Raw genomic sequence first — 13955 nt, 5'->3', positions numbered from 1 at the left:
TAATTGCTCGTTTGCCTGGCAATCATCGCTCGTCGTAACGGGTTTTGTCGTTTATTGTTAGCGTTAACACAACCGTTACCACTGTGCCAAGGAGCCTCGGCGTCTTATTAAAGCGTCCCGATTTCAAGAACCCCCAAGATCCAAAAGATGTTCTGCGGGATAAGCTCTCCTAGAGTGATAAGGCTTTAAGTGGGCTTGTGCGCTTATTTAATGCTCTTACATAATGCATTCTGTATATTCTCATACCCGTTATCCGTTACTCGTAGAGTAGAAGGGTATACTAAATTTAAAAGTATGTAACTGGCAGAAGGAAGCGTTTCCGACCGTATAAAGAATATATTTTTGATCACGATCAATAGCGCAGTTGATTTGACCATGTCCGTCTGTCCGTCCGTCTGTCCGTCCGTCCGTCTTTCCGTCCGTATGAATTTAGAGATCTTAGGAACTATAAGATCGCACTCCAAAGACATAGACGCAGCGCAAGTTTGTTGACAATGTTGCCACGCCTACTCTCACGCTAATATGTCCCTATTCTTACTATCTGGAATAAAAAATTACACCTACAGTTTATTTATCTATTGATTTCAAGCTTGAGCTCATAAGCAGGACCAAAGCGACTAAAAGGCAGAGAGTTAGCCAAGAGCTGCGCGCATGGCCTTATTTAATAATTTTCCCGAATAGGACTAAGATCGAAAAAAAATGCGACAAATTGCAAACACCCTCCGATTTTTCGTCGAATAGGCCAGAAGTTAGGCCCGACACGAAAGGGGTGTAGGTGGTGCGCAAGTGGGTGGTTCGCTGGGGTATTGGTGGGTGGTTTGGTGGCTGCGTATGCGTGCTGTTGACTGTGATTTATGTGGGGCAGGGCTCCGGTTTCGGGCTACCTCAGCGAGAACTCGTGCTGTTGTTGGCATCTCAAAACATATGCATAGATAAATTAAACGCGGTAAGCGCCCCCAAATTATATCCCGTCCACAACTACAATGGCAGCCTCGGCAAACAGCGCGATGAGCAAACATTTTGATGTGACGAGACTAAATTGAGCATGTTGTGCCCGGGGATGCGTGGGTTTAGGGGCGAGGCCGTGGCCAGGAGACGCCCCTGCGACCTGACAAACAATTCCGTGAATGTTTCCAGATCACCAATATTTCGTTTTTTCGGCTTCCCCTTTCGTGCGGGCCACCACACCCCGCTACCATTGGCACAGCTCGGAAAATGTATTTGTATTGCACGTCAGTCAGTCGGAAAATAGATTTCTATTTCAGTTATCATCTCGGATACAGCCGGCTGATGCTAACCAAAGTTTCTCCCATTTACTGGAGTTCATCTGCTGCCTCAAATGCTCACAGGATTCAACAACTTTTTAGTTGGCTTTAAAATGAAAAAAATCCATTTCTGGCTGAAATCTAACATTTTGTAAACATTAGTAGGCGGACCAAAATATTGATAGTTTTCTACTACCTGTTGCATACTTTTCAATCTATAATACTATATTGCATTGCGAGCAAAATGCCAGCTAACCAAATGTATGTATAATAACACAATTATAAAGTTGTTTACATGAATATCTAATTGTCGGGGCACTCGTCTCGGTTGTACAATGTACATGTCAATACAACATTTAAAGACTGCATTGCCTAATAACATTGATCCGAAGTTTGACAAATTAAATATTTGATCCATTGATGTCATGTAGCATATGCCCGAACATATTTTCGCGAGTGAAGTCATGTAGAGTTTGCTGTTTTAAGTCCGTTTGGAAATTCCGCTTCCGGTTCACAGTGCGCTAGTAGAACTCGCCGGCAGGAGCAGGAATCGCTTAAGCCATTCCACAAGAATTAAACCGTTTTTCTCCAAATCTTTTGGCCAAACAAATCACAACTGAGCGCACAGGGTGGATGGGGAGCTTGGGGAGCATGCACGACGGGAGCAGAAGCAGGACCAAGAGCAGGAGAAGGAGCAGAAGCAGCATCGTTATATCGATGGCATTCACATGTTTAGCACACAAACGAAATGCCAGGGCAAAAATATTCATACAAATCTATCTGTCCGCATTGGATAGCCGAAATCGAGTCCAGTTTCAGGGGATACCCGGTCGGCGGAGGGGCTTGCTACTTGGACCGGAGTCCTGAACTCGAATCTGAATCTGAATCAGATTTCGAATCTGTCGACTGCTCCACATTTTGTTGTGCATGGCAAACATTGCGATGGAGTGTGTGGTGTGATGTGATGCGATGTGATGTGTGGTATATCGTACATTGCCTGTATGGGTTTCTCGGACCACTCCTTCTGGATTGCCCGGCCCGATCAGCCCCTGCACTGGCCACCGCATGGCTGCTGTCCCAATCAATTGTCCAAATGTCCAAACTTCATTTATTATGCGCATCACAAAAATTGAAGCAAATCATTTTGCCAATCGCATTTTGATTTCAAATGCCGCTTGCTGCTGATTGAGTGCCAAGCGGTGGGTGGGGCGGTGGGTGGTATGCTGGTTGGTTTTTGGGGCTGGTCAACCGCCCCACAGTTTATGCTAATTCCTGTGTATATTTGACGCCAGCGGCGCTCAAATTATGCAATGTCTTTATTAATTTATCTCAAAACCAAATAGGACTCTAACATACCAAGTCTAGGGATGACCTCGTGAAACGCTAGTAATAATATTTTAGAGAAAGTTATTTAAAATAGACACTAAGTGGAAGTCATACACTTACTATACTTTGTAACGGGTTTTCGGTGATACCGGCCAATTACTTTGCTGTTAACAAAATATTTAACACCAGAGATTTAATCAAAAATGGTAGATTATTTAATCATACATACATACGTACATATTTTTAAATTTTCAATCATTTCTTAATCTATATTAATTTTAATACCTATAAAGAGTTCCCAAAAATAAAAACTGAAATTTCGAAGAGTCGAAAGAGTCGTGCCAAGCAGCTCGCTAAAACTTATAGAGCATAATTCTATAGCCTATATAGACTATAGCTTTTAACATATCCGCAATTACTTCCAAGGATGCTCACGAAGCCATCTCTAAGAACCAAAGAGGCCTGCGGAGGATTTATTTTCGTAAGGGCCTTTCATTTTGGTCCCGGCTATTTATGCAGTGTTTAACTTGGCCCGCGGCTCCTGCTCCGCCAGTTTCCACTTCCGGCCCCACGCCTTCCTGCGCTTCGGGGGCGACATATCGCCACGCGGGCGTGGCACTTTCACGCCCCAGTCGCGTAACTCATTTTCGCTCGCCAGAAGAGAAAGAAATGTGCAGGAAAATGGAAAAAAGGGAAGGAAAGTTTCTTTTGCCGCCACTTGGCACATTCTTAATTTCTTGCGTATTTTGTCAAGACAAATTGAATTTTTATGAGCGTCTCCGTCGACGATGTCTTTTGCGAAAAGCAAAAGAAATCGCAAAAGTCGCCGACGACGGCAGCAGAAACTTTAAACTTTTCTCATCTTGTGAAATTCATTTTATCACAAGTAATTACTTTGTAAATATGCGGACGACCGGGGGCAGCTGCATGCGGCACCTGCCGCTTCTTGGGTATTTAGAGGAGAATGGATTTTCACAAGCCTTCGTATTTTAGGGCCAGTCCCACCATGTCCACCTCGATTTACGTACAAATTTAAAAGACGGTTAAGTTAAGTGCGCTTTCGAGCAGTTTACTGCATGTTTAATGCAACTCGCCATAGGGTCCGTCAAACCGCGGCAATAATTTGCACATAGAAAACATAATAGAGGGTCTTAGGAAGTAAACGTCGAAAGCGATGTTCCGTGGGCGCTGCAGTTGGCATACTGCATTCGGGGTCCAGCTTAGTCGAACAGACCGAAGCCCATATCATCGTCCTCCTCTTCGGACTCGGACTCGACCTTCTTGGCCTCCTCCTTCTTCTCGGCAGCTCCGCCGGCGGCGGGGGCAGCCGAAGCCGAGGCAGCGGCGGCGAACTTGCTGGGGTCCTTGATGTACTCCTTGATGGTGGTCGCCTCCTTGAACTCCACCTCGGTGGTGGCAGCAATAGCCAGAAGGTTCTTGAATCCGTTGGCAATGCTGTGCGGGGCCGAGGCGATGGTAGGGTAGCCCACGGACAAACAAACGGCGGCCAGGTTGGCCACTCCCTGCTGGAACTTGACGCGCAGATCCTCGGGCTTGATGTCCAGGATCTCGGGCGAGAAGATCGAGCCGGAGTCATACACCTGGTTGACGATCAGACCGTACGAGAAGGGCGAGATGTTCAACATATTGAGCAGCGTCGCCTCGGAGGCGCCGACCTTGTCGCCGGGCTTCAGAATGGGCACATCGTTGATGATTTCAATTGTTCCCTTAGAGATCTTGGTCGGGATGGACAGGGCCTGGAAGAAACTGGTCTTCTCGGGTCCCAAGCCAGTGTTCTGGGCCGGGATGATGACGTGCAGAGGGGCAATAGCGCCGGGACGGGCGGGAGCGCGCACCTTGGACTCCAACAGCTTGTCGCGCACCTCGGCGAGATCGCCCTTGGTGAACACGAAGCCCACGTTACCCTTGATGTGGGGCAGTAGCTTCTCCAGCTGCGGGTTGTTCTCCAGATGACCGCGGATGGCCTTGCGCATCATGGTGTTCTTGCCCATAAGCACGACGGCAAGTCCACGCAGGCTGGTACGGATGTTCTGCATCTGCTTGGAGCCAACGTTGTCGGCGCCCACGATGAAGCACTTTGGGAACTCATCGAACAGTTCCTGGAAGACGGATTAGCGAGGATTAGTTGGAAGCATATGCCAGGGGCGAGGCAGGGGAGAGCGGTTCTATACTTACCACAACCTTGATGAAGTACTGAGCCTTCCATGCTGCCTTGTTCTCCCTAACCATTTTGATCGTGTATTAGGGACTCGTCGGATGAATTTAAGAACTGCAAAAGACGTCATCTCAATTAGTCAGCACTTGGCCAACACCATTCAACAGTTATTGGACCGAAAATCCTCGGGATGCAACAATTTTTCGGGCTTTTAGCATTACTTACCAAAGCACAGACTTTTCGGTTTTCGCTCACAGAACGGAAAGAGGGAAGTTGGCGGCGGAAGCCAGTGTGACCGCATCGATTACGATAAAATTACCGCATGGTCTAAAAAATACCAATTCCGATAAACGAAATTATTATTTTTTCTTTGAAATATATAATTCCTTGTAAAATACTTGAAAAAGGAGAATAAAAAAAAAAACATGAATTAATAATTAATGGAAGCCTACAGTGCCTTACAATTACTTCTGTTAATAGTGTTAACAGTATTTTGAAGGTAGGGTTACTCTTGTTACTGGCGGGCAATAATTTATCGATTATCTGTTAGTTTCGGTTTATTTGTTATATTGTTTTCAATCAGCGAATTGAACTACCGAAATATCACCAGGTTGGCGCTGCCTCACATACCATACCAGAACAAGGAGAATCCCATTTAACCACAATGGGTAAGGATTACTACAAGATTCTGGGCATTGAGAGGAATGCATCCAGCGAAGACGTCAAGAAGGGATACCGCCGGATGGCTCTCCGCTACCATCCGGACAAGAACGACCATCCGCAGGCCGAGGAGCAATTCAGGGAGGTGGTGGCCGCCTTCGAAGTGCTCTCCGACAAGGAAAAGCGCGAGATATACGACCAGTACGGCGAGGACGGTCTCAAATGTGATGACGAGCCGGCGACCTTCGCCCAGCCCACGTCAGACATGATCCCCTTTATGTGCGCCGTCGGAGGAACCGTGCTCTTTGCGTTCGCTGCCTACAAGACCTTCCAGTTCTTCAACCGGAAAAAAAAGGCTTCCGACAACGATGGATCGTCCTCGGATTAAGCTAACGTTCCAAGGGCTTGGTAAAGCAATCTCGGGGATCTTAATTTATAGATACTTGTACAACTTGTACTGTTCAGCTAATTTATTCTTTGTATCTACGGATATTGTTGTTTCTAAAAATGTGTAAATCAGGTCCATCAGATCAAGCAGAGAAAACTAAAAGCAACAGCTAAATTAAAAGTTATTGCTATACACATTGGCGCTATGCTATGCTATGGACTTGATAGGATAATACAATAATGGACAAATGACACAATGTTTTCATAGATGTTTGTCCAGAGGTAAAGAAAATTGCATTACCATTTTGATAACATACAATTCACTAATGCATCTCTATTTCGAGTAAATGAATCAGCTTAAGTTTCTAGAAAACATCGCTTATATGGTTGTGAAAATATGTAACACAAAAATATCGCATCGATGATACATACATTATTTTTTAAAATTATAAATTAAGTATTTTAGATTTTAAAGATTTCATAGAAATCGAACTACTTGTTTCTCGGTACATATATTTAAAAATAAAAAAAAAATTCATTTTTGATGGAGCAATTTTTTACATGTATTTTAAAATTTACTGTGTTTTCAGCTTATTTGAACAAATGAACCAATAAGGGATTTTTAAATCGGAACCAATTCTGGTAAACAGAAGGCACTATTATTTTATTATTATTAGTTAATACAATTATAACAACTTGGTGCGTTTAAAACATAATTTAGTTATAAATAACTTATACTTAATTTAATTTTCACTTAATTTTCAGGTTCGACCAGAGGGTTGAAGTGTTGCCGCTCATTTTAATGTACTTGCTGCAAATTTTGCAGGTTGCGCTGTTGTTAAATACTCCATATATTAGCTATTGGATGCGCTCATTTTCCCTCCATTTGCCTTACGACTTTCTTTATATATAATTTTTCTTTATTATATTAGTGGGACAATAGGAAATTTTACAAATATATTTTACAGAAAAGCGAAATTCAATATAGTACCAAATTTTGTTTCCAAAAAATATCGATATATTGATATATTCCTCACATCCATAATCGCTTTGATGTACATATGTACAAATGTGATTCCCAGAAATGCTGTAGCAGAAGATCCAAACCAAAATGAGCGACGTCTACGATAGCTACAACCAGGTTCTGGGCTTGTCGAGAACAGCCACCGACAGTGAGGATAATGAAGATTTCCGGTGGTTGTTCCTGCAATATCAAACCGACAATAACGAGGATGGAACGGTGGAGTTCCGCCGCGTCCTGATGGATTATCATAAAATCATGCGGCTCAGAGACTCTGAAGCCATTAAGTCCAAGAACGCTAGTGGCCAACTGTCTGAATTGGGAAATTTTCCAATGCCACCCGAAACATCGCCAGGAAATTACCACAAAGAGCTCAAAGTGGCTGCCTTCATCGGAGGCGTGCTGGTTGGCACCTATGTGGCGTACCGAGTATTCCACAAATTATTGCCAGTTCCGCAGCCAAACAATCATCCAGCTATTCCAACGCAGGAAACAAGCCAACTGCATCCCGGATCCATATGGACATTGTTTCCCTGGCTAGCCGCTTTAAAAACGAAACGAATATTGGGACTTAGCAAACTGTCGCCAGGAGAAAATATTCGAGTTTCTCCTAGTGCTCTGAACGCAGCCTTTTCTTCGGCTGCCAAAGTCTTGGGCAAAACAGTTATCCATGAACCGAGAGCCGTAGGTTCGTCCGCAATTTCAGGTTCGTCATTAGCAACGGCAGCGAACACGGTTGCCAAATTATTACCAGCTTCAGTGAATTCTGCTACGGAAGCAGTGGCTAAAACACTTCCTCAGGGATTCCTAGCTGGACTATATGCAGCTTCCAAAACAGTTGTGGCCAAAACATTTACCCAGACTTTACATTCATCCAAAACTGCAGCAAAAAGTACCCTTAATGCCTTGTCTGTTGTAAAGACAGCCACCGCCAGTTGGAAATGGATCGCTTCAAAAATGGAAAAACGCCTATAAAGCAAGACGGCTATCAAGGGTCTCTTCAAAAGAGAAGTTACAAAGCAAAGAAAAAATTAAAATAAATAAAACTTTTCTAAAAATTTCGATAAAATAATTTATTTTTTTACTCTGCAGTGGGTTAATTATAGTTTTATAACCAGTTAAAAGTTTTACCACAAATATGGAGACATTTACAAACCCTAAATACATCTTCAGATGTAGATGTATTTAGGTATTATAGACTCTTGGTACATATACATCTGTTATGGAGTTATTTGCAATTACGCATAAGCCAAATCTTTTGTGATAACAATTCCATTTTTAATGTTTTCCGCATGTCCTTCACAACATTAAAGTAAAGATCTAAACTAAAGTAAACTAATCTAAGACTTAATATACTTAAGCCGAAACCAAAAATTTAGCGATTTCTTGGCTTGAAAACGGCTGGCCGTCAGCACTGCTGCCTATCGATGACGATAGCGCAATCGATAGCCTCCGCTCAGACGTGGTTTTCCCAACTGGTAATGCAGTAAATTCACGGATGTAGTGAGACGCATAGCTCCCCTTTTTCTGGAAACAAACAAACGGAGCAGCAGCCTGCAGGTTTATCCTTGCATGAGGACCCATTGAAGGAGTCACAGTGAGACATCAGGCGTGCTCGCATTTACGGCATCAGGGATCTTGGTCTGGTCAGATATTGGTGAGTCCAAGCCCCGGATGCGATAAGGGAATTTGGGGGTGGGGAGTCTGTTGATTACTGCGCATTACGTTGCGATCGGCTCTAAACGATCTTCTTTCACAGGGCAAGCAAGCAAAAATAAAAAAACCGCAATGTCGACAGCTCGAAATTCGGATTCAGCTGACCCATCGGATTTGGCGCTCTTGCTGGGCAGCAGCAACAACAACAATAACTACAACAACAATAACAACAACAGAAACAACAACAACAACAACAACAATTGTAGCCGCAACAGAAGCGGCGGCACTCCCAGGAAGTATGCTTCTGCTGGAGCCCCAAGCTCCATCAGAATGTGCCCCGCCAGCAATATGACCAGCAACCAGAGTAACAAACAGCTTAGCTCAATTTGCCAGCGGGCGCAGGCGGGCCACAAACTGATGATTATTATGCGCGGTCCTCCAGGCAGCGGTAAAAGTACTCTGGCAGAGTCTCTGGTGCGTCAGGCGCACCTACTCGACAGACACCAGGTGCGCGACTTTGTCCTTAGCTCAGACGACTATTTCAAAACGCGCCACGGCTATGACTTCAACCCCACTCTGCTGCCAGCCGCCCACGAATGGAACCAGCAGCGAGTGCGCGACAAGGCCGCATGCGGCTGGAGCCCCATTATCGTGGATAACACCAACACAATGGTGTGGGAGATGCAGCCATACGTCCAGTGCGCAGTGCGTCACGGCTACGTAATTGAGCTTCTCGAGCCACAGACTAGTTGGTGCAAGTCTGCCAGCAAGCTGGCCCAGAAGAACGTCCACAGTGTTCCCCGGGAGAATATTCAGCGCATGCTGGAGCGTTACGAGCGCACTACTGCGGGAGAGCTCATTCAGGTGAGACTTCACTTGCTCTTGAAGCGATTTCCTTAAATTTTTATTCATTCACTTGGAGTCGACTTTATGTCGGTCAGAAAACGCCTCAAAGAAATAAGAATAATGTAGACAACTCCAGAAGTGTTTGACACTTAATTCCAACTCCTTATAGATGCCTTTTTGTTGGCATTAAATATTTTACAGTCATCATCGTCAACTCCATTACTTGAGTTCAGAAAGTCGTTGGCAATAAATGTATCCGGTGATATTTGCTGTTCATGGCCAATCTGCCAAACAGTCGGCTTTCGTTAGATAAGAGCGGGCATCTAGCTTGCTTTTTAAATATACTAATTAAACTCCGAATTTTTTGAACATAACACACTTAAAGTAACAACACCTTTTTCAACTTTATATCCGTTACTCGTATATTAAGAGTGTATGTAACACGTAGAAGGAAGGAAGCGTTTCCTTCAGAATCAATTGACAAGTCGATCTGGTCATGTCCGTCGGTCCGTATGAGCGCCTCGATCTCAGGAACTATAAAAGCTAGAAAAGTCTTAAAATGAAGCATGCAGATTCCAGACACATAAATGCAGCGCAAATTTGTTATCAAATTTTGCCGCGCCCACTATTACGCTTTTAAGACGCCCAAAATAATTGTTGAAAAGTATGTAGCCAAATAAAGTTATAAATTGTTGATCAGGATCAATAGCCGAGTCGATCTGGGCATGTCCGTCCGCATGAACGTCCAGATCTCAGGAACTATAAAAGCTAGAAAGTTGAGATTCAAAATCCAGACTCCAGAGACATAGACGCAGAGCCAGTTTGTCGATTCATGTTGTCACGGCCACACTTTGGAAAAATGTTTTTATATTTTTTATTTCATTATTAGTTATCGATTTGCAAGCCGCAACATTTTATCATATTTTTTGCACACTTTTGCACAGTTTTGTAAATTTATTTCGATTTGCCAAAAATCTTTTTGCCACGCCCACAAATGTTGAAATTTCTTCTTCGCACTTTCACTAGGTGAGTAACGGGTATCGGATAGTCGGGAAACTCGACTATAGCATTCCCTCTTGTTTAATTTATGTTATAGTCTTGTAAATTGTTTTCGATTTGGCAATAACTGTTGGCCACACCAACTGCCCCAAACTGCCACTACCACTCTTTTGAAATTTTTTTTTAATATTTTCTTCATTAATTATTGTTTTCCCTATATCTATCGAAATAACACAAAAATTGTAAACATTTTTGTTCGCACTTCCACTAGCTGAGTACGAACAGGTTCTGATAGTCGCCGAACTCGACTATAGCGTTTTCTTGTTTATAAGTAAATTTGTTTTGTATAAAAGTTTGTTTATATTATTTCTGAGCCCGAAGCTTATTAAGTAATGATTACGCTTATTAAAATTGTAATATATATATAAATTATAAAATATTAATCTTGTACGCAAAATCTTTTATGTGACAGTTAATGAAGGAGACAAAGTACTCTGTGGAGCTGCCGCAACTACGCAAACATCCACCTCTTCCTGCCGTGCCTGTCATCACCAGCTTCGAGGAGAGCAAACCGCTGGAAGCCCCAGTCCCTGCGCCTGCGGAAAATACTTTTAAGCTGAATGCCAATGCCCAAACGTGGGTGCCCTACGAGCAGGGAGCGCCATCATACTGGTCCCAGACAGTATCCTCGGAAGACACAGGCGACGCGACGGTTCCGGAAATTCCAGAAGCTTTGGCTGCCCCAGCTTTAGAAAAGAGCGAAGTGTCTATTATTGATCTCCTCCGCGAAGAAAGCAAACTAAAAGAGGAACCGTCAAAAGCGGAACATTATGAGGCAAAGCTCTTTCAAAGGCACTGCCTTGACTGTCACAATGAGCCGAAAGGGTTTGCACTCCTGCGCCAGATGTATCCCAATAAACAGCTGACTGGTCTCTGGGATTTGTTTGTAAAGTGCAAGGCCGACGTAGATTGGGCCGTTGATATTCTGTTAAAGGAGGACGAGCTATATGCGGTCACTGGTTCGGAACAGATCGGATTTGAGGAAACTGTTGATAGCGAGGAGGCGGCGCAGTTTCAATGCGACTGCGACAAGGCGGCCGAGGGCCAGGAATCACCAATTTCCACTTCCAACTGCACCTCACCAACTTTGCCGCTATCGAAGACTGCATCCAAGCCGCAACGTCAACCGCGCATTAAACGAGCATCGGCCCCCACCAATAAAGAGTTGCAAATACAAATTCAAAATTGCTTTGTATTAGGTAAGATATTCTACTTAAAGGAGTCAATTAAAAATGAACCTTTTTAAAGAACTGCAAACGCCATTTCTTTAATAAGACACCATACATTTGTCAAATACATAGTTAACGTTCGATATTTGAGAACTAATATTAATTATTTTTTAGGCGACGAACAATACTCGGAGCACACGCGCAAAATCCGCGACATCCGTAATGGAATTCTGGATCAACCTATAGTGCCTAAAGTACCGGAAGCATCAGAGGAACCAGAGCTAGAACAGCAGGAGGAGGAGGACCCTGAAGAAAATACTCTTCTGGAAATAGATTTGGGCAGCGCTCTAATTGAGCAGCTACGCGCTCAGTTTTACACGGAGGACGAAATGTTGCCCCCGGAACAGGAGCTACCTGCCGCAACAAAAATATTCGTGCCACGTCAGCTAGCCAAGCAGCTTTACATGTTGTGGATGGAAGCCGTGTTTAACCAGCTAGAGGAGATGCGCCAGCAGACAATGCGCGATGACGAGCAGTTCGCCCGCCTGCTCAAGCATCCAGGCTACGCCGATTGCAGAGAGTCTCCGAGCAATGTGGCTGAGCTTCTGGATATGGAGTTGGCCTGGAGCATATACAATAGCGAGCAGCAGGCCGCCAAAAAGGCAGCCGAGTTGGCCGCTCGCAAACAAACGCCCAACGATATAGCTACCCACCTAACTAAAATGAAGCTGTGCGAGACCTTTCCCGATATCCCCCCTGACACTGTGCTTGAGATCTTTGCGGCAACCGGCAGCAATTACGTTCAAACAGTGGAGGTCTTGGACAGCAATGTTCAGAGTATGCTGAGCGAAGCAGAACTTTATGATAAGGCCCTTCGCGAGGGCGAGAAGCTCAGTGCGCAAGTGGCGCTGGAAGAGCGAAAGCAGAAGCAACAAAAGCAACAGAATTCCTCCAGCCAAGGTCCCCGCATCAGTTCTAGTTCGACCGCCCCTGGCCGGTCGCCCCAACTGCATGAGGATGCCAAGTGCGCTGCTCTTCGCGACTTTGAGGAGACGCGAAACATGGCCGCCCATCACTCCCAACTTAAAGCAGAGTGCTATCTAAAGGCTAAACAGGCGGTTCAGCGCGGCAATGGTAGCGTGGCGTTATACTACTCGGAGATAGCCAAGTTACACAAGCAGAAGATCGACGTATTCAACCATCGGGCGGCCAACTGCATAATGGAGGTACATCGGCACACCCAGAACAACCCGGACCTGCTAGACCTGCATTACCTACACACGGTAGAGGCGATCAGCTGTCTGGACTTGTTTCTTGACCGCCACATAACTGTGCTGCGCAACACTACCCGCGTGTACAAGCATGTATTTATTATCACGGGCCGTGGTCTTCACAGCGCAAACGGAGTGTCCACTATTAAGAACAGGGTGAAGGCCAGGCTGAGCGAACGCCGTTTGCGGTAAGTAAGGATGGATTTTCGATCAAAAGTCGCTTAATTATTCGCCTATTTCAGTTGGCAAGAGGTCAATCCAGGATTGCTGCGCGTCAAGGTATTTTCAGCATCGCGTCATTCAAAGAACTTCTGATTCGAGGCGAATTGCACAACAGGACTTGCGGAGCAAAATAAGTTTTACACTGCCATAAATGTAGAAACAAAGGCAACTTACAGAGAACCGGGATAATATAATTTTAACTTATCCGTTATTTAACTTTTGTATCACTGCTTACAAAATTGTAAAGTTAAGTAATCATTTTTCCCCGCTCCTAACCGCTGTATTATTTTCGAATGTGCTCAAGAACCTTTAAGACATTCCCGATTTTGTTACTCTATATTACATAAAACTCTCGTCCCAGTACTTCGTTTTAAGTATGAATAATGCTTCCAGCCTAGTGTTCGTGTTAGGCGCGAACTCGCAATCCGACTCAGCAAAGTAGTGATTTATTATCTAACAACAGCATCACAAAATTTCTTATTTTTATACTAGTTTACTCAAACTACCGCTTAGGTATAATAAGATTAGTGTAAAAACCGTAGTCCTAAAGTAGGCGAGGTCCAATAATTACCATTACATTTCAGATTGGTAAGCAACTATAATCCTTAATCTTAAAATAAAGGGACACTTAAGGAAGATATTGTTTAGACGGCAAATTGACATTCGTCGAAACACTCAAGATAATAAATCGTACACTTAAATCATTTATTTTTCAAACTGTTACATTAGACGATATAATCTATTTTACTTAATTAAACTCTTGATCGAGTTTAACCATCAATTTAGACAATCAATTTGTTCTAATAATTATGTGGTAGCAATTTCATTATTTACTTTGAAGTGTACGCCAAGATCCGACAATTATCGGTAAAAGTTTCCAGTGGTTACATTAATGGC

General features: G+C 43.9%; 3 protein-coding genes across 6 annotated transcripts; 2 read left to right on the top strand and 1 right to left on the bottom strand.

Moving 5' to 3' along the window:
- Positions 1 to 3639: 3639 nt before the first annotated feature.
- LOC6535133 (60S acidic ribosomal protein P0) lies at positions 3640 to 5139 on the bottom strand. The gene is made up of 3 exons (XM_002095759.4): positions 4993 to 5139; positions 4788 to 4881; positions 3640 to 4711 (listed from the first exon to the last, which is right to left on the bottom strand). Exons 2-3 carry the CDS (start codon positions 4839 to 4841, stop codon positions 3812 to 3814), a joined length of 954 nt encoding a protein of 317 aa, XP_002095795.1. The 5' UTR covers positions 4842 to 4881; positions 4993 to 5139; the 3' UTR covers positions 3640 to 3811.
- Positions 5140 to 5149: 10 nt separating this feature from the next.
- LOC6535132 (dnaJ protein homolog 1) lies at positions 5150 to 7904 on the top strand. 3 transcript variants are annotated; one of them, XM_039374635.2, is made up of 3 exons: positions 5150 to 5266; positions 5378 to 5668; positions 7181 to 7904. In XM_039374635.2, exons 2-3 carry the CDS (start codon positions 5432 to 5434, stop codon positions 7808 to 7810), a joined length of 867 nt encoding a protein of 288 aa, XP_039230569.1. In that variant the 5' UTR covers positions 5150 to 5266; positions 5378 to 5431; the 3' UTR covers positions 7811 to 7904. The 3 variants fall into 3 exon arrangements, with proteins under 3 accessions (XP_039230569.1, XP_039230568.1, XP_043063008.1); XM_039374634.2 differs by having other exon boundaries at positions 5154 to 5266; positions 5351 to 5668; XM_043207073.1 differs by lacking the exon at positions 7181 to 7904 and having other exon boundaries at positions 5162 to 5266; positions 5351 to 6530.
- Positions 7905 to 8167: 263 nt separating this feature from the next.
- On the top strand, positions 8168 to 13759 carry LOC6539337. Of its 2 annotated transcripts, none has more exons than XM_039374630.2 (5): positions 8168 to 8481; positions 8595 to 9355; positions 10809 to 11595; positions 11740 to 13024; positions 13079 to 13759. In XM_039374630.2, exons 2-5 carry the CDS (start codon positions 8624 to 8626, stop codon positions 13149 to 13151), a joined length of 2877 nt encoding a protein of 958 aa, XP_039230564.1. In that variant the 5' UTR covers positions 8168 to 8481; positions 8595 to 8623; the 3' UTR covers positions 13152 to 13759. The 2 variants fall into 2 exon arrangements, with proteins under 2 accessions (XP_039230564.1, XP_002086229.2); XM_002086193.4 differs by having other exon boundaries at positions 8173 to 8492.
- Positions 13760 to 13955: the final 196 nt, after the last annotated feature.

This window comes from Drosophila yakuba, chromosome 3L, assembly GCF_016746365.2.
Source record: "Drosophila yakuba strain Tai18E2 chromosome 3L, Prin_Dyak_Tai18E2_2.1, whole genome shotgun sequence".
In the NCBI taxonomy this organism is placed as follows: domain Eukaryota; kingdom Metazoa; phylum Arthropoda; class Insecta; order Diptera; family Drosophilidae; genus Drosophila; species Drosophila yakuba.
The sequence above is the reverse complement of the archived record's forward strand: the minus strand, read 5'-3'. Positions and strand labels throughout refer to the sequence as shown.

Bases quoted from the DNA above. Each gene is read 5' to 3' on its own strand.
- LOC6539337 (XM_039374630.2), top strand. From the start codon at position 8,624: ATGTCGACAGCTCGAAATTCGGATTCAGCTGACCCATCGGATTTGGCG. The intron at 9,356-10,808 runs GTGAGACTTCAC...TTTATGTGACAG, and splicing joins CTGCGGGAGAGCTCATTCAG to TTAATGAAGGAGACAAAGTA. The intron at 13,025-13,078 runs GTAAGTAAGGAT...CGCCTATTTCAG, and splicing joins CTGAGCGAACGCCGTTTGCG to TTGGCAAGAGGTCAATCCAG.
- LOC6535132 (XM_039374635.2), top strand. From the start codon at position 5,432: ATGGGTAAGGATTACTACAAGATTCTGGGCATTGAGAGGAATGCATCC. The intron at 5,669-7,180 runs ACCTTCGCCCAG...ATGCCACCCGAA, and splicing joins AATGTGATGACGAGCCGGCG to ACATCGCCAGGAAATTACCA.
- LOC6535133 (XM_002095759.4), bottom strand. From the start codon at position 4,841: ATGGTTAGGGAGAACAAGGCAGCATGGAAGGCTCAGTACTTCATCAAG. The intron at 4,712-4,787 runs GTAAGTATAGAA...TCCGTCTTCCAG, and splicing joins AGTACTTCATCAAGGTTGTG to GAACTGTTCGATGAGTTCCC.